The sequence below is a fragment of the Mandrillus leucophaeus genome, unplaced genomic scaffold (genome assembly GCF_000951045.1).
Source record: "Mandrillus leucophaeus isolate KB7577 unplaced genomic scaffold, Mleu.le_1.0 Scaffold381, whole genome shotgun sequence".
NCBI classification, from domain to species: domain Eukaryota; kingdom Metazoa; phylum Chordata; class Mammalia; order Primates; family Cercopithecidae; genus Mandrillus; species Mandrillus leucophaeus.
In genome coordinates this window covers 1,846,466-1,866,483 of record NW_012104043.1, presented here as the reverse complement: position 1 = coordinate 1,866,483, position 20,018 = coordinate 1,846,466, and the positions used below count along the sequence as shown (strand labels likewise).

The 20,018-nt window shown below is 40.5% G+C and overlaps 1 protein-coding gene across 2 annotated transcripts in view; it reads left to right on the top strand.

Moving 5' to 3' along the window:
* The window catches only part of AFF1 (AF4/FMR2 family, member 1), a 203,363-nt gene that overhangs the window by 146,837 nt on the left and 36,508 nt on the right, over nucleotides 1-20,018 (top strand). For both annotated transcript variants that reach the window (XM_011990755.1, XM_011990756.1), the window contains 4 exons: nucleotides 2,974-3,018; nucleotides 8,843-8,929; nucleotides 10,634-10,670; nucleotides 14,521-14,575. In XM_011990755.1, coding sequence (XP_011846145.1) covers nucleotides 2,974-3,018; nucleotides 8,843-8,929; nucleotides 10,634-10,670; nucleotides 14,521-14,575 — 224 coding nt within the window. The remainder of the gene's footprint in view (nucleotides 1-2,973; nucleotides 3,019-8,842; nucleotides 8,930-10,633; nucleotides 10,671-14,520; nucleotides 14,576-20,018) is intronic.

Sequence of the window (20,018 nt, the reverse complement as noted above, 5' to 3'; positions counted from 1 at the left end):
GAGTGCAGTGGCGCGATCTCGGCTCACTGCAAGCTCCTCCTCCCGGATTCACGTCATTCTCCTGCCTCAGCCTCCCAAGTAGCTGGGACTACAGGCGTCTGCCACCACACCCAGCTAATTTTTTGTAGTTTTAGTAGAGATGGGGTTTCACCGTGTTAGCCAGGGTGGTCTCGGTCTCCTGACCTCGTGATCCGCTCACCTCGGCCTCCCACGGTGCTGGGATTACAGGCGTGAGCCACTGCGCCTGGCCATATGAAATGATTTCTAAAGAAAACGTTAAAAGTATGTATCTTGAACATCTTTCCATGAAAACACCTATGTTTATGTTATTAAATCTTCATACCATGCCATTGTGTGGATGCACTCACTGTAAAGGCAGTTAGCTAGACTCCTGTTGTTTGGAATTTGCTAATTTCCAATTACTTGCCATTGGAAACAGTGCTTTGTGGATATCCCTAAATATGATATGCCCTCATATATTTGGAATGAAATCCCTCTCCCGCTTTGAAACACCTTCATTCTCATAATGGACTTGACAGGAAGATTAACAGTAAATTAACCAACTAATGCTTGAATCTAAGACCTTATTTAGAATTTTAAATGGGTTAAATGGTGACTATTAGTATCTGGATAAGGTAAATGTTGCTAATCTAAAGTAAGCTCTCAAAATTTCTTCAGTCCTGGTTCATCCCACATAGCAAAACTCTTGGGAAAAAAAATGAATATTTCGGTGACATGAAACATCTTGGCAAAGTGTTGACTGCTTGAGTAATTACGAAGATCAGAAAGAAGTCTTTCAGTCTCTTGAAGGGTGCGGCTTTTTGAACTCATTGTGTTGGAAACAACGGACAAATCTTTTTTGCCTTCTTTTAAAATGTGCTTCACTATTTTTTATTGGTTGCCAAGTATTTTGATTGGATTCTTAGTCTCATTCCAGCAACATGTAGGATGAGGGGAATATTTTTTCCAGACTCAGCATAGTCTTGTGCTTGTTCTATTGATTCGCCTTCAACTTTTAATTGTTATTTTTTCTAGTGATCCTTGTAAAAAATTGAAATAGAATACAATTACATTTTACCCTCATGTAAAAACAGCATTTCTGTATCTTACATTTGTGCTAAAATAGAGCACAAATGTTTAGTCCAGTTTGTAGGTTTTTCTTAATGGTTTTGAAAACAAAAAGACCTGGTTGTTGGCATGCGTAATGCTGGAGATGAGTCCAGTGGATCCTGCCAGATGTAAGGGACACCCTTGATTCTCTTTGGTTGTACCTGACTTCTTGGCCCTACCTTGGTAATAACAAGCTGCCAACATTTTATTAAGACTCTTTCCAGGAAATTTACGTGTTTTAAAAACAGACTGCATCTGAATTTTTTTTTTTAAACTTTTAAATTTTATTTTTTAATTTTTATCTATTTTGAAATTGGGTTATGTGAGACTGGCTAATTTTTGTATTTTTGGTGGAGATGGGGTTTCGCCATGATGCCCAGGCTGCTCTCAGATGCCAGGGCTCAGGTAGTCTGCCCGCCTCGGCCTCCCAAAGTGCTGGGATACAGGTGTGAGCCACCGTGCCCGGCCTAAATCTGAATTTTGACATGTCCATTAGATTCCATTACAGGACGGTGTGAATGTTTGTATGCACTATTCTTTCCTTTTTCTTCATCCATGGAGCGAATTGGAATGAGGGAAATGGTAGATTAATAAACCCTAGATTGCAAATTAGCAATCAGTACTATATTAAAGTACACTTAAATTAGAACCAGGAACAGGAAAGAATCCCTTGCCATCTGTTCTCTGGCTGCATGGTAGGTATTGTATTAAATGGACCAAAAAGAGCAGAGCTTTATACATAGCAGTGGCAGTAATGGGAAAGTTGTATGTTGTATAGTACATGCCGTACTGTGCCCACGATGCCTGGCTCATGAATTGACACAGAGCAAGTTGCTATTCCATTGAAAACCATGTTCCATGTCTCTAGTTCAGAAAAAGTATTGATTTTAATTTAACCTTGCCCACTTTCTTTGCTCTTAAAAATATGTAGACTGTAAAATGTCACTCCCTAGGCACTGTCTGGTGGTGAGTAATCATTATTTGTTTAGCCGCGTATAAGGAAGAGGTAGAAATAGTAGATCTTTCCTCTAAGACAATAATTAATCTCCTCTACCCTTCCAGTCTTTCTCTGAAAGAAAATTTGTGTGCATGTGTATATGTATGTATGCATGTATGTATAAGGTGAAATGCTGACTTTAAGTAGAGATATTTTTAACTTTGAATTTTGGCAGGCTAGAATATAAAAATAATGAAGAGCTATCCTTCGTTGGACTTAGGCCTGCTTACTTTGGACCCACTAACATGTTCAGATGATCATCATCTTTGTCTTCATTTAGTGTGGCTTATTGGTTTGCTGTTGCTATGAGGTAGCTGACCGCGGCACCTATTCTAATCTGATTTTGTACATCTGTTATTCCCTAGGTTTACTAATATACTAGTTTCTTTAATAAAGAAATTTTAGAAACTTTTGACCTGAGGGTCAACAGTTAGTCTGCCTTTGTCTCCATCATTACTGTGTTTCCCCACAAGATTAAGTTAGATTAATCTCTCTGGTCTTATTTCACCCACATGTAAAGTTGTTGTTGAGATATATATATATATATCTATGCAGCCAGAGTACAGTGGCATGATTTTGGCTCACTGCAGTCTCCACCTCCCTGGCTCAAGTGATCCTCCTACCTCAACCTCCTGAGTAGCTGGGACCACAGGTGTGCACCACCATGCATGGCTAATTTTTGTATTGCTTTTGGTAAAAATGGGGTTTCACCATGTTGCCCAGGCTTCAAATGTAAAGTTCTTAATACTTAGCTAGTAGAAGGTAAGCCTTGAGATGAGTATTGCTGCATTAATAAGATTGTCCACCATTACCATCACTCTTGACTCTTATTTGCTAACCTTTTATTTTTTGCTTTTCACTTTCAGCAGACCTACTCCAATGAAGTCCATTGTGTTGAAGAGATTCTGAAGGTGAGTTCACTGTTACTCTTTCTCATTGGAAGAAATATTTAAGTAGGTAGGTGTACAAACATTTACATTCACTTTAAAGGACAGTTACCATTGGCTGGGTGTGGTGACTCATGCCTGTAATCCTAGCACTTTGGGAGGCCAAGGCAGGCAGATTGCTTGAGCTCAGGAGTTTGCGACCAGCCTGGACAACATGGCAAAACCCCATATCTACTAAAAAAAAAATACAAAAAATTAGCCGGGATTGGTGGCACATGCCTGTAGTCCCAGCTACTCAGGAGGCTGATTCAGGAGAATCAGTTGAACCTGAGAGGTGGAGCTTGCAGTGAACTGAGATTGTGCCACTGCACTCCAGCCTGGGCAACAGAGTGAGACTATGTCTCCAAAATAAATAAATAAACAAACAAATAAATAAATAACAGTTGCTGTTCCCAAACCCCTTTTAACCATTTCTTCCCCACTCACATCTCCAAAGGCAAAAATAAACCAGAATAGTGACAGAAGTAGTCTTGGAATGTAATTGAATTCTCTACCAGATTTTATTAATTAAATTGAAGTCTACAAACTACAAGGCATTTGGACCAGATTTTTATGGCATCTCTCATAAGTTTTTCTGGTTGTCCGTAAAGGCCCAGGAGAGTTGCTCACTTCCCAGAGAGGAACCTTTCTGTATTGATGTGGTGTGGGAGGCACCAGTGGTTAAACAGTGCTTGATTTATACCTCTTGGCGTTCTGTATGTGATACCTAATACCTATGGCCTCATACGTACGGCCTGTTCTTCAGTGAGACCATGAAATTTTAAAGGAATAAAAAGAAAAATAGTGGGAAGTAAATGGTCATCTTTAGACTTATCTTGAAGGTTACTTTTTGCGCTTGTTTATTGAAACTATGCCACGAACATTTGTGCTTCCACAAATACGTCATTGAATACATTACCCACTTGTTCAGTTTTTCTTGTACAAGGATGACAAATTCCTTCTAGAATTTAATTTCAGGGGAAAAATGTTAATTTTACTCATGAACTGGTGTTCTTTTTATCAGAGAAGAATTGTATATAATGTTTCCCATTTTGCCTTTAATTTCCAGGAAACCTAGAGCTTAATTTTAATGCTGAGGTACAGTAATTATAAAAACTGAGGGTTTTGTGTATTTTTTATCCCTCTTCTGTGGCTTTTAATTTGCTTCTAGGTCAATTTTAATTATATTCTTGTCTTTTACTGTAGGGTTTCTGACTTTTTTTCTTCTTCTTTTTTTAATTAGTAGGAGAGATGTATATAACAAATGTGACTTTTAATTTGAATTGCTACTGCTCGTTTTTTCTCAAAATACATGTTTGCCCAATTTTAGTTTTTTAACTTTTCATTTTAAAGTATTAAGTGATGGTGGTGCTAAAACCAGTAATTAAGTTTATTGATTATTTCCTCACTTGTGAAATTTTTGACACTAGTAGTATCTAACCAGTTGTTTGGAAAACAGCTTGTTTTTGTTTTACAGTCTTTTGTCCTATTTTGTAGTTAGGGTTTTCTGAGAAACAACCTCTAGAGAAACATGCTTTTTTTTTTTTTTTTTTTTTTGAGACAGAGTCTCTCTCTGTCACCCAAGCTGGGCATGATCTCAGCCACTGCAACCTCCGCCTCCTGGGTTCAAGCGATTCTTCTGCCTCAGCCACCCAAGTAGCTGGGATTACAGGTGTGCGCCACCACGCCCTGCTAATTTTTGTATTTTTAGTAGAGACGGTGTTTCACCATGTTGGCCAGGCTGATCTCAATGCCTGACCTCGAGTGATCCACCTGCCTCAGCCCCCCAAAGTGTTGGGATGACGGGTGTGAGCCACTGTGCCTGGCTGAGAAACATACTTTGAACTGCTAAGAGTGAGGAGGGATTTTTGTCAACCAGCATGTAAGATTAAATAAGTTACCTTGATTACATTTTTGTGTCATCCTTTTCCTTTTCTATTTCTGAAATTTGTTGGTATGGTAAGTCATAAACATACTAAGGGACTTTAATTATAAACTATGGCCTTGGCATTTCCTCTGAAATTGTGCGTTTTTTGTTCTATCGTTATTTCAGAAGTATGTGCAGCAGTGCCAGTTTGTTGTCTTCTGCATATGTCAGGTGCTTCTCTTAGGTTTTGGTGTGTGTTAATATAAAACATGTCACATCCTTTATTTAGGAATGGTGATATTACAGCATCAGACAAGCATTTTTAATGTAATGAATCCATCCATCCTCCTTCCCTTCTCACCCAACGTCATATTAGTGAATTCTTCCTTACCTAGAAATGCTTGAGAGTGAGTGGTTAATGCATAAATCATGCCCATTTATGTTTTGGAAATCATAACTTGGGAAAGCAAACAGAAGGATGTCCAGGACTGAACAGGTCATAGACCTTTTCATATTGGAGGCTGCCCCTTCTCTTCTGTGACCTCAGTTAAGTTCTGTGTCCCTGCTGGGCTTTGGTTTCCTCATTGGTAAAATGAAGGCCCTGGGCTAGTGGATGATCTCCAGGGTCCATTCCAGCTCCCACTTTTGATGCTGATCCAGATACTACTTTCCTTTGTGTCCCAGTTCCCGTTCTTATCTTGTACCAGCAATTTATTAAGATTGCCAGGAATGCACACACAAATCTTTCTGATGGGTGATAGAGACAGTAAATAGTTTCCTAACAGAGAAAATCAATCATAGAAAATAATGTTTGGTTCTCTGGGGTCAGTATTTCAGGGGGAAGTGTTGTAATGAAGGGAAGCGGTGGCCTGTAACTCCAGCAGGCTAATGGAGTAAGAAGATAGCAGATAGACACTGTTAGTTTTCAGGGAATGGTCATGCACTAGGGTCCAGAAAGGGCAACATGCCCTTGGTGTGTGCATGGAGACACCTCAGATTTTCTAATTACAGGCAAGCCTGGCCTCCACAGCATCTTGGGGGGATTAATGTGGTACTAGTAGGCATTACCTCAGTGCAGCATTTCCATGATGCTAGTACAATGAGTGGTAGCACTGTTTGTATGTTCATTCATTTGTTCAACATATACTTGTTAAGCCTCCACAGCACTAGGATGTTGTAGTGAATAAGACAGAGTGCTTGCTCTCATAGAGGTCAGAGTAGGGAAGAGAAATATATAGTGTCGGATGTTGATGGTGCTATGAATAATGCAACAGGCCAGTAAACAGAGGGCTAGGCAGAGGTAAGAATTGGTGGAAAAGCCTCGAGGTAGTATCAAGTTGGTGTATTAGAGGAGCAATTAGAACTAGACAGTGTCTCCGGAGCAGAATGAGCAAGGGGAAGACAGTAGCTCTGGGGCCTGGAGTGCCAAGGCTGATGTAGGTCCTAGTGATTTGTGTCTGTTTGTGTGACAAGTCATTGTTAACGTAGGAAGTGAAATCAAGGCGTTGTGAGTCTTTCTGGGCAACCTTTTCTCCTTAATAATGGCCTCAATTCTCTTAAGTCCCTCTAGTAAGCTAGGTATGTAGGGAAGTATATAAATGCTTTCGGACTACCAGGGAACCACTTAGGGTTTGAAAGAATTTATGTACTTTCCAACTGCCTAATTTAATAGCTGGGACAGCCTTAAGCATTGATAGTACAATGGATGTTTAGGAATAATTGGTGACTAAAAGTCATAGATACCATTGAGATTCCAAATAAATTATTGAAAAACATAATAAGGGTGATGTTTTCAGACACCTTCTCAATTAATTATTACATGTTTTTGTATTGTAACAGTATAATGGTACTGTGCCTTAAAGTATCAAGTAAATAAAACAGCAGGAAGCTCTCTTTGGTGCAGTATTGAAATTCCTTTAAAACTGGACTTTTAATTAAAAGTTGTAATGCTTTTAATTTATTAAGTGCCTTCTGTGCACTATTCATTCGAGTACCATACATAGTACTCTTACAATACTTTGAAAATAAGTGATTCTAGTTTACCTCTTAGTGAACATTGAGGCTTAAGGTTCAGATGACTTACATGGCTGACATGACTGGTAAGGATTGGAGTTAGGATTGCAATCTGGGTCTTTGGCTGTAGCCATTATTCTTTCCAGTGTATTTTAGGAAAGATCTCCTGTTGTGTCCTGAACAAAGCACATGACCAGTCAGTAAATAAGGGCATGATTTCACTTTTAACAACAATTAAGTAAGCCAACGTCACTTATGTTACCTGTCACTGTGCGAAGTCACTGCTGTCTCTCCTGAGGCTGTGGTAACCCACAGAGCTGCAGTGAGGAAGGGCAAGAGGAGACCTGCACATAGGTTAGAAGTGGAAGTACTTGCTGGAGTGCCATCTCCAGCTGTTGCAAGGATCAAATGGCATTTTTGTGGAGATAGGTTAGCCAGGACTTAGAATGAGGTGGGGTCGCAGATTGCTGGTAGAGTTGCATGTCGAGTTTTTGTTGTTGTTGAGATGGAGTCTCACCCTGTCACCCAGGCTGGAGTGCAATGGTGCAATCCCAGCTCACTGCAACCTCAACCTGTCAGTTTCAAGCCATTCTCCTGCCTCAGCCTCCCAAGTAGCTGGGATTATAGGCATGCACCACCATCATTTTTGTATGTATGTATGTATGTATGTATGTATGTATGTATGTATGTATGTATTTTGAGATGGAGTTTCACTCTTGTTGCCCAGACTGGAGTGCAGTGGCACAATCTCGGCTCACCGCAACCTCAGCCTTCCCAGTAGCTAGGATTACAGGCATGCGCCACTAAGCCCAGCTAATTTTGTATTTTTAGTAGACATGGGGTTTTTCCATGTTGGTCAGGCTGGTCTTGAACTACCGACCTCAGGTGATCCACCTGCCTTGGCCTCCCAAAGCTGGGGTTACAGGTGTGAGCCACTGCGCCCAACCGCATATCGAGTATTAAGCCAGTTTGCTGGGCAGGTCTGACACATGTGGGAACCGCCTTCGACTTCCTAGGGTACCTTGACTCAGTCATTTTGGACCTCAGTTTTTTTTCAATCTGTAAGATGTCGGGGTTGTAGTTAATGATCTCCAGTGCCATTTTGGCCTTTTAGAAAAGTGTGTGTGTGTGTGTGTGTGTGTGTGTGTGTGTGTGTGTGTGTGTACGTTTGCAATTTGACACATCTTTTTTCTGACATACTTGTTTTCCACAAGTATTTTTAGCGAAGTAAAATTTGTGGATGTGTTTAGAAGAAAAGAATTTGTGTCAAGATACATATATCAATTGTAAGTTTTAGAAATCTTCCCTTCAACCAGAAAATAGTAAAAATTTAGCTTCTCAATGGAAAATACAGGTAATTTTAAGCTTCTCTCCTTCAAAAAAGTTCTTACTTGCTAATAGTGTGTATCAGGGAAGGGTCAAATCCATTAAAACTCTCCCAAGTGGAACAAGTGACCTGAATTACTTGTTTGCTTAAGTCAAACAGGAAAGTTCTTCTTCCTTTGAACTGAAATAATACCAGGAAATGCAATAAAGAAGCTGAGGGAGAAAGAATGCATTGAGGAGAGAGTGCTTTTCCAGCCCAACCTGTCACCTATAGTCTTCGCAGCTCCACAAGCTCTGGCAGTACCTGTTACATACAGTTTATGTGCTTGATAAATATTCAGGGTGTTAAATTCATTCACATTCCATACCTTGATTGTCTTCTACAAACTGACGTTTTTTAGTTTTGTATGTTGGAGAGCTTCAACTTTTCAACATAGCCCACTGAAATGGTTTTTTTTTTTTTTTTTAAGTACATGAAATAACTTTTAAGATTGTGCTTTCCATTTACGATCAATCCATTCTACATTAAGTTGAAAATGTTAAGTAGCAATGAATGTTCTATTTTTAATTTACTTTTTCTTCCCTTTCCAAATATCTTTCCAGGAAATGACCCACTCATGGCCTCCTCCTTTGACAGCAATACATACGCCTAGTACAGCTGAGCCATCCAAGTTTCCTTTCCCCACAAAGGTAATTCCTTAAAAGTATGGCAGGCACTGCACCCACCTTAGTGAAAAGCATAAGGCATTGCTGTGAGGCATATTGATGAAGTATTACTTGTTCAAATCTTTGGAAATGAGGTTAAAATTGTGATTAATTTAGCTTCTACAGTGCTTCAGAATGCTTTCAAATATTCTCCAACTTACTAAGAACATCTTGGATTTTCATAAAGCTTTATAATTTATAAAAAGCATTCAGGACTTTCCAATACATTCTCTCATTTGAGGATCCTTACTTTAGAGATGGGAAAACAGAGGGGCAGGGAAATTGAGTGTGCGATTTCTCGTTCAGAATTAGATATACACATATGCACATACATCTTACGTGTCTCACACACCCTACATTTTCTTGAGTTTAATGTGATCAGTTACACTAGTGCTGGTTTAATAACAAGCAAATAAACTGCTGACTTGTGTTTCTGTTATAGTATTTATGAACAGTGCGTTAAAACACTGCCATTTTCCTTTTTTTGGCTCATACTTTTGGATAACCTTCAAAATGTAGAAATAGCACCTTCAGATCTGTGTTTTCTTCAATCTGATATGCATGTGCATTGTTTTATATATATAATACAAAAATGGAGAGAGTAGGAGAGCTATTCCTTTCCATGATACTGTTGTGAAAAGAAGTTCTAGGCCGGGCGTGGTGGCTTATGCCTGTATTTCCAGCACTCTGGCAGGCCGAGGTGGGTGAATCACTTGTCCAGGAGTTCAAGACCAGCCTGGGCAATGTGGCAAAACTTTGTCTCTCCAAAAAATACAAAAACTAGCCAGGTGTGGTGGCATGCACCTGTAGTTCCAGCTACTTGGGAGGCTGAGGTGGAAGAATCACTTGAGCCTGGGAGGTTGAGGCTGCAGTGAGCTGTAATTAAGCCGCTGTACTCCAGTCTGGACGACAGAGTAAGACCCTGTCTCTACCACCAAAAAAAAAAAGGTTCTATCTACAAAAACTCAAATTTGCCACTTTATATATTTACTTATCTTCTAATAATTTTTAAAAGGTGACTCATGGGCTGGGCGCGGTGGCTCAGGCCTGTAATCCCAGCACTTTGGGAGGCCGAGGCGGGTGGATCACGTGGTCAGGAGATCAAGACTATCCTGGCCAACATGGTAAAACCCCGTCTGTACTAAAAATACAAAAATTAGCCGGGCATGATGGCAGGCGCTGTAGTCCCAGCTACTGTTGGGGGGCTGAGGAAGGAGAATCGCTTGAACCAGGGAGGCAGAGGTTGCAGTGAGCCGAGATTGTACCACTGAACTCCAGCCTGAGTGACAAAGCGAGACTCTGTCTCAAATAATAATAAAAAAAAAGTGACTAATTATTGCTTGTTTTAAATTAAAGCACTAAGCTCTGTAAAAATATCTTTGTGCAACAACAAAGGAAAACGAAACTCTAGGAAAGAAGAGAAGCAATGAAAGCTAAAATTAGGTTAATCAATGTTTTCAGCTTATGCATGGAACAAGTTTGCATACATGGATAGCTGCAAGTTGTATAATGAAATAATTACAGAATCTGTGATGGGTGGTATGGGTATTCTCTACACTGTTTCCATTGTTCTAGATAGTTGAAAGTTTCGTAAGACTATCCTTTTAATACTAAAAGCTCTACAGTTTTCCCTTTAACTTTATAAGCCTTAATCTTTTAATAATTAGATATTTTTATTTTTCCTTCTAGGACTCTCAGCACATCAGTTCTGTAACCCAAAACCAAAGTAAGTAAATTTGAAATGCTTATTGGATTGGAGAACAAAGCATAGCTTTTACTGTTTAACATGAAAACATTAGTAAAAAATGCCCCAACAGAGATGAGGCCTTCTTATGTTGAAAGAATAGGAAAGGAGAACAAATATAAAACTGTTCTTTATGTGAAATTTAAAATTGTTGGCCAGGCGCGGTGGCTCATGCCTGTAATCCTAGCACTTTGCGAGGCCAAGGCAGGTGGATCGCTTGAGCCCAGGAGTTCAAGACCAGCCTGGGCAACATGGTGAAACCCTGTCTCTACAAAAATACAAAAATTAGCTGGGCTTGGTGTCATGTGCCTGTGGTCCCAGCTACTTGCGAGGCTGAGGTGGGAGGATCACTTGAGCCTAGACGGTAGAGGTTGCAGTGAGCCAAGATTGCGCCACTGCGCTCCAGCCTGGGAGACAGAGCAGACCCTGTTTCAAACAAACAAAAACAAAAATAAGATTGTTGCAAAGAGTTAATAAAGATGTTTTAGTGAAATACTAAACAATATAATGTGTTATTACTGACACGTAGTAGCTGTACCAAATGTGACTCTCAGAGCTAGGAATTGTATACAACAATAGATTGGAGCATGTGATTCTTGTATTTTAAAAAGCAAAACTAAGAAATTTTTATAAGGAATATGACATACAGTTTGTCTAGCCCCACTATATTTGTTTGTCGTGTAATTCTTTTTCAGTCTCTTTTCATGGATTGTAAATACTAGAGAACTCAGAGGGAAATAGAAGAACACTAACTGGATCCAGCCTTTCTCTTCAGTAGTAATCCCTCAAATCAATAAATTCTTTATGTGCTATTTGTAAGGCAGGTCAAGCTTTACAAAAATGACTAGGATAAGCTGGGTGTGGTGGTGTGCACCTGTAGTCCCAGCTGCTTGGGAGGCTGAGGCAGGAGGATCGCTTGAACTCAGGGGTTTGAGACCACCTTGGGCAGTACAGTAAGACCCTATCTCATGTAATTTAATAGAAAAGTAAATAAAATTGACTAGAGTATTTGTAATCATTTAGTTCATCAAAATATGGTTAAGGAGTCCGGGCCTAGTGGCGTGGTTGCAGTGAGCTGAGATTGCACCGCTGCAGTTTGGCCTGGCCAGCAGAGTGAGACTCCATCTCAGAAAGAAAAAGAAAAAGGGGGGATGGGGAATAAGACACTTTCATAGGTGGTGATAACATGCATCAGGATGTGGTAATTGCCAAAGTTGTGAAGTATTAGTCTTCAAATGATGGGGAGACCAAAAGTAGGGTGTAGAGGTATATATGCATGTTAGGAGAGGAGAGCTTATAGAGATGATTTTTTCTTCAAATTTGCCCACCTCATTCTTTTCCCTCACTTTTAATGTTTTTTTATGCTATTGTTTGAATTGCAAGGATATGAGGAGAGGGGCAAAAATATTAGAAAAGCAAGAAATAGAATATCCTTTCTCTAGAACAGAGGTGAGGAAACTACAGCCTGAGGGTTAAATCTGCCCTACAGCTAGTTGTTGTAAATAAAGTTTTATTGGGACATAGCTACACCCATTTCATCTATTATTCTACAAATTATAGCACAAAAAACCTAAAATATTTATTGTCTGGCCTCTGTAGATAAAATTTGCTGTTCCCTGCTCTAGAGATACTGAATAAGATCTTGCAAAGAAATCATGACTCAATTTTCCCCAAAATGCAGATAAATAAACCTGACCATATTGCTACAGTATTGTATGAGTAGCTAGGTAAAATTAACTGAAATGGATGACTCCTTGGGAAGATTGGGAAATCTCTTTTCTCAACATCTCGGCATCTAGCCCAGACCAGTGGAGTGTGCACCGGTCTGAAGGCAGAACACCAGCTCAGCCGTGGTTGAGGTTGCTATGCACCACTCCGCTCCCACCTTCGGCCTGCTTGGGCTGCTGGTCATGCAGGTGGTATGTCTTCCACAGGGTTGCTCATGGTTTGTTTTATTGCTAACTCATGGTTTAGAAAGAACCTTTAGTCCATTAAACCATTTGATTTCCCCTTTTAGCAAAACATAGTTGAAGATGAACTGGTAAGCACTTTCTTGGCCAGGGATGGATCATCCTCTTGCCTTGTGCAGTACTGTGGGCCAATTCCTTGTTACTCTGATGAGAAATTGTCCAACATTGGTGGGTCTCCTGGAGGTCCTGGCTCGCCAGCTGTTTACCCTCACATCTTTTATGCTGCTGTCACTTTCTTCTGCTATTCCGGGAGCCTTATTTATCTTTGTGAGAATGTGACCTGAAAAAGAGGGATCTAGTTTGTTGCATGTTGGATGAAGAGGATGGTGGGGAATGGATGGATATAGCTTTCAGTGAAGAGAAGACACAAATTTCTTAAAGTATGCTCAGCAAGTCAACTCTGATTTCTTCAACACTGATCTTATGGTAGTGGTACATAGGTTTTAGAGTCTCTGGAGAGGGGATGTGGGGGGATTTTACTTGGATGCCCTAGTGTTATGTGTCCACAATTGCAAAACGTAACCAGACCCTGTGGAATTTAGAACCCAGTCACGATGATCGTGTGGAGTCCCTGTGAATGGTCTGAAGAGGAGGGGCCTCTGCCCCTCTCATTTGGAATCTTGGTCCTAGGTTTCTAGACAGAGGGGTGGTCATTCGAAAATACCATATAAGAGCTGCTGCCACCATGAGGGTAAAGTGACTAATTGCAAATATGCAAGGGTCTCCACATGACATTTGTGGGAAATGTCATTCAGCCCTGCCCAAAAGGTACCCATGTTTCTTTTTCACTTCCAATTCTGTTTCAGGTCCCTATTACCTCATGTCTAGACAAATGCAGCTGCCTCCACACGCAACATTTCCTGCTCCCTTCTAAGTTATGCCAGGTAGCACTACCAGAATAATCCTTCTGAGGAATCACTGTGTCATGTTCCTGTTTAGATCATTGATGTGTCTCATAGCCCAGCAAATACAGTCATAACTTCCCATCCTGGCCTTCAGAGCTCTGCTTCCGCATGTTTCAGTGCTGTCCAGCACAGAGTCTGCACCTCAGCCCTGCCCTTTCCAAACTCAGACCCTCTTCTTCATGTTTGCTCCCGCCTTCCTCTCTCTTTTGCCAGCATCACTCTGCCAGAATCTTGGCTGTCCTTTGTGACACAATTCATTTTGTTCTTTCTGTAATTTGCCTTCTTTGGTATTACCAAGAGAGCAACCGTTCTGTGGATTCCCAGGGCATTTAGTTTTTGTAATTGACTTGTGTACTTAATCTCACCCTGCCTTGGATTACAGATATTTATGGACCCGTTTCGTGTCCCTCAGTCAACTATGAGCTCTTTCAGGACAGGACCAAATGCCTTAAACATGTTGGTATCTATGAGGCAGTCTATAAATAGCTGCTGAATGAATGAATTGCAGGTGGGGAGTTGAATAATGAAGGGACAGGTGGGACGGAGAGCACCTAGGACAGGGCTGTGGAAAGAGAGTGATAACAGATCACTGATATCTGTGTGAAGTCACATGGGGGCCAGGGGACTGGGAGCACAGCCCTTCCGGAGTGCTTCCATGTGGGCCTCCACCCTGTCAAGGACAGGAAGGTCTTCCAAACATAGGAAAGTTCCTGGCATCATAGGTAGGGTGTGCTGCAAGCAATGCTTTTCAAGGTGTTTTTGGCCTATTGAGAGGTTTTTGATTCTGAACAAGCCTTCTCTCTAGAAGTAACATAAATGTCATCTTATAATGGTAAGATTGTACCAAGTGCGGTGTGTTTAGGTAAAAAGTGGGGATGGACATAAAAGAACTTACAACTAACGATCTCGTAAATATGTGTCATTGTGCTGCTCTGATAATGTTTCTCTCCCCCACAGAACAATATGATACATCTTCAAAAACCCACCCAAATTCTCAGCAAGGAACGTCATCGTAAGTAAAATGCTTTTTGTGTATTAAAAATGTGTAGTATGAAATTGTGATGTCTCATGTAAATGCATTGCTTAGATTTTTCTTTTCTGCTTTTATGTAATGACATTAATAAGATACTGCTGCATTGTAAAGGGAAGAAAGGGCCCACGTTAATTTTTTTTGCTTGTTTGTTTGAGAAGAGGTCTTAACTCTGTTGCCCAGGTGAGAGTGCAGTGGCGCGATCTCGGCTCACTGCAGTCTCCGCCTCCCGGGCTCAAGCGATTCTCATGCGTCAGCTTCCCGAGTAGTTGGGACTACAGGTGCCCACCACCATGCCCGACTAATCTTTGTATTTTTAGTAGAGAGAGGGTTTCATCGTATTGGCCAGACTGGTCTTGAACTCCTGACCTCAAGTGATCCACCTGCCTCAACCTTCCAAAGTGTTGGGATTACAGGCATGAGCCACTGTGCCTGGCCTAATATTTGGATTAAGTTCCCCTGTTGAGGGTGTATGTACCATTGGAGAGTTTGCTAAAGGGTCTTCTTGAGGGGAAAAAAGGTTTTTGAGCCATTACTTACATATTAACTGTGGAAATAGAAGGCCTTGGCTCTTAAGATGTCAGTCTTAAATAGCTTTAGCTGTTGGAAACAAGTTTTGGGGGATGTGCACAATTGAAGATTTTCCACCTTTTTTTGGCCTAACTTACTAATAAAGAGCTTATCTTATTGCCCAGCTATTCTTTATTAAGGCCAGTAAGTCCAGATATCTTTTGGGTTTTTGGAACATTTTAGACTGCGTATTAAAATTTTTTAACTGGCATTTTGACCCAATTTGTCATTTCTTGATGGTGTTGAACTGTTACTTCTTTACTTTCATATGACAAGAGGTGGTCATAGGAACTAAGTGAGGAGGTCTTCCTTCAGTGTCTGATCTGTCACTAACTCTGTGTTGCTGGTCTCAGGATTTGAGGTGGCCCAGGAGTTTAAGCTCCAGCTTTCCTTTAGTTTTAGGCACAATATTTGTTCCATGTATTTTGGAAGGTGGGGATTGCTATGGGTTAATTAAAAAACTATATATTGAGCTGGAGATGTTATTTTATCTCCTTGCCATGACTAAATGTGGGTCTAGGTTAAGTGTTTGTTTCCCAAGTGCCAATTCCTTAATGTACTTTGTTTTCATTTCACCATGGCTGAATGAGGGGAAAAGGAACAAGAAGACGGGGTGTTTTTTTGGTCTGAAAGATGGGTTTTGTGCATGTGGTAAGAATGTATTTTATTTGTGGTTCTGGTAGATGATGAGTTTTTTTGTTGTTTTTAATGCCTTTTGCTGGGAGAGTAAAATGTTACCTTTTATTAGTTATTCCCTTTTTTTTTTTTTTTTTTGAGACAGGGTCTTGCTCTGTCACCCAGGCTAGAGTACAGAGGACTACAGACTATAGGGACACACCCAGCTATTTTTATTTTTTTTTAAGAGGTGGGGTCTCCCTGTGTTGCCCAGGCTGGTCTCCAACTCCTGGGCTAAAGCAGTCCTAGTGCTGAGATTACAGATGTCAGCTTCCACACTTAGCCTCTTTTTATCTTTTTCTTTTTCTCTTTGGAGACAAGGTTGCTTTGTTGCCTAGATTGGAGTGCAGTGGCTCTTCACAAGCCCAAATAGCACACTACAGCCTCAAACTTCTGGGCTCAAGTAATTCTCCTGCCTCAGCCTCCTGAGTAGCTAGGACTACAGGCACAGGCTACTGTGATGCCCAACTCCTCTTCCGTTTTCTTTCACCTTTTCTTTTTTTTCTTTTTAATTTTTACTTATTTATGTTTTAACATTTTTAGAGATAGGGTCTCACTATGTTGCCCAGGCTTGTCTTAAAACTGCTGGACTCAAATGATCCTCCTGCCGCAGCTTCCTGAGTAGCTGGATTACCAACACACACCACCACAGTCCCTTTATCTTTTTGGAAATTTTACTGGCTGCTAAATTCTAAGACTCTAGACTCACTGACATGGATTACATTTAAGGAAGGAGGAGGTTTGTTAAACCAGTTGATGGCTGGTAAGGAGTAGAATCTGCAGATCAAGGACCACAACTGTAAGAATTCTGTAGAAGCTCTGTAACCCTCTGTAGGGTTTTACACCGGGTATTTCTTTGTGATGGTTTGTTGTCAAGCCCTGTAGACCATAAAAGACCCTGACCATTGTCTTTGGGGCAGCCAGGAAGGGACGTATCCCAATAGACCCAGGGATAGCCTGGGTATCGCAATTGACTGTTAAGCATAGATTGGGGTTGCTCTTCCAGGAGTAGAGTGGGTGGAGCAATTGCACCAAAGTGGGGAAGGGACCGCGTCTCTGGCCTGTGGGTAGAGGAAGAAAGGCAGCTGGGTCTGCCTGAGAGGTAGCCTCAGACTGAGCAGGCAAAAGTCACAGCCTACCACTCCAATTTCCATCAGCTTTCAGACTTTCAGAGACAGACCATTCCTGTGATGACGCTGCTCAGTGAAATGAGTGGTTTTCTTGATAGCTGTGTTAAACCACTCAAATCAGAAGTGCCTGAAAGTTGCTAACAAGTATATCTTGTGACACGTTGTGTTTGCTTTATAGAAACTATTAATTTACTACATATAAAATTATCTAGGAAAGAATATTTATGATGATCCTAATAGATTTATAGAAGGGGTAGAAGTAGGACCTAGTGGAAGGGAGGAGAGGCAAGAGTAACATGGAAGAGAAGTGATACTGAGGCCAAGTAGATAATGAGGGTTGTGTGGACTTGGTGATTATGTGGGGGATGGACATGGTGGTATTGATAAATGCCAAAATGAAATGTACCCTTGGGAAAAAGGAATGGCTTTTATGAACTCACTTTTAATGGAGATTAGAAGAAAGTGGTGTCTCAATTAATTTGCAAATTGCAGTCATTGTTTCAGATTTTGTATGGCAAACCTCTTAGTGTTCGCAGGTTGATTTGATCTATTGTCAGCATTAGGGTTCTATGACATGCAGTTAAACTATTTGAGTGGCACATAGAGTGCTAGGGAGATATTCTAATGCATTTTGAATATCAGAAAAAAAATTATTAATTACAGGGTCATTTATACTTTGATTTAAAAAATCAATCTAGGTCTTAATGCTTTTTCTTTCAGAGTTATGAGGACTTGGGAATCCTTAGACAAGTGGAATAGGACATGTAAGAGGATAAAAAGAGAGGCCCAGTAGTAAAGGATAAGCTTGCGAGTGGTCTGTATTAACTCAGATATGGGTAGGGGGTAGCAACGTGATAGAAGGATGTAGGTGTGAAATTAAATGTAATGGTTCAGCATATATTTCTCACTGTAGTTTAAGCTGTAGTTATTTCTCAAATAATGAATTCCTTCTGTAACGTTCTGTAGGTAACTGATTAGCTAGGATGTTAGTGCAATTTGCCCCTAAGTTTAAGAGAGGGTGTATTTGTTTAAGGGCTCTTGGTTTTGGAATCCTCTTCCTTTCCAAGGCTTAGATCTGTGAAGTGCCTAGGACAAAGTACAAAGTATTTATTTACAGTAATTGTGACCTTCATATAATTGTGGACAATTCTCTTTCCATGCAGCCGGATTTAGTTTACCGGTGTCTGCATTTGTCAGCCTCTGAAAGAGGACAAACGTGTTAATATTTTAGAAACTAAAAAGCAATTTATTTGGATATTCTAGCTAACTTGTTTCTTCCCCTACCCCCAAATTGCCAAGTCCTTACAAAAAGGTACCCTCCATTATTTTTCTTGTTTTTGGCCTCTGAAATCAACACTTAAAGTAAGAGACAGAAGTTAGTCATTATAGCAATTTGAAATATTTATTACTTATGTGGAAAGTTTCTTTTGAAGTGAGGGAAATACCTGAATGTGAAGGCTGAGATTGGGATTGTCCCTCGAGTTGGATGAGAAAGACTGGGGCCAAGTTAATAAAGGCTGGGATGAGTCTGATACCTTTTCAAATGAGCCTGAGTTTTCAGCTTTTACTCAAAACATTGTTGGCTTTTAAATATTTTGGTGAATAAGGAAGACTCCTTCTGTTTATTGTAATATAAAATTGTCACATCAGGACATAAGTAGTTGTCAGCTGAAATGTACTAGAATTAAGTCTGAAGACATGCTTTACTTGTAGAATATTTAAATCATGCTTAGCCTAAGGAAATTAAATTTTTCCTCTTGTTTTCAAATGTTAGTTTATACTGTTTGAACCTGGATATTTAAATGGCAGGTCTAACTGAAAGTACAATTTGCTGATAAATATTATGGAAGTAGTAGAAATCTGCTCCACATGTAAAGCTTAGAACTTGACATTGAAGTAATATCTACATCTCTTATTCACAGTTCTTCCACTTCCCAAAAACAAGGAACAAACATTTGTGCTGGTTATTTGTACATTTGTAGATCTGCATTAAGCCTTCAGCATCGTAGAACATTTATTAAAAAATTTTTTTCACTAAGTGTTCATCTCACTTTTTCTTTTCCTTTTTTGAGACAGGGTCTCATTCTGTAACCCAGGCTGGAGTGCAGTGGGGTGACCTTGGCTCATTGCAACCTCCACCTTCTGGGGTCGAGCGATCCTCCTACCTTAGCCTCTTGAGTAGCTGGTACTACAGGCACACACCACTGTACCTGGCTAGTTTTCGTATTTTTAGTAGAGATGGGGTTTCACCATTTGGCCCAGGCTTGTCTTGGACTCCTGGGTTCTGTCCACCTTAGCCTCCCAAAGTGCTTGGATTTCAGGCGTGAGCCACTGTGCCCGGCCCCACATGCTTTGTGCTTGGTGCTGCTTTAGGTCCTTGGAGAAACTGGTCAATAAGACAAAATCCTTGTCTTCCACATTTTGTAACAAACTGTAGGTGGCATGTAACACAGAACAAGGGATGTGACAGTGACAGGGTTGAGATGAGTTCTTTGGGTAGTAGTTATACTTCAGGGAAAAGAGGGGTCCAGAGAGGGTGACATTTGATAAGAGAAAGGCAGAGACTATTTGCCACGTTGAAAGGGGCTTGACACATTACGCTTTAGGCTTTGAAAGCTTTTGAAAACCTTAGGGAGTCATTTTTTTTTTAAGTGATTACTTTGAAAAAGCTCGTTTGCATATCTAAAACCTGGTTTTGGGGGAGCCCTTAAGGGTCCCTTTAAGTGTCATTTTACATCATAACTGCTAATTTACTACAACAGGTGACCCTAGGCTAATTTAAACTAGATTAAAAGATTGAATAAAATATATTTTAATTCACTAGGAATCTTAGCCTTAAGGGTAGTTTGTGTATTTTACCCTCTCTGTGGGATGCTGGGCTATTAAACCAACAAGGTGTGGTCCACTTTCACAAGCATATTCACTTTCCTGCCTCCTTCGCCCCCCAGCAAAGGCCTCCAAGAACCTCCAAAACCTACCCCCTACCACAGCTCCTCCCCAACACACATGTCCACTTTCCGTCTGGCAGCCTTGGTCTCCCTGCTCATTTT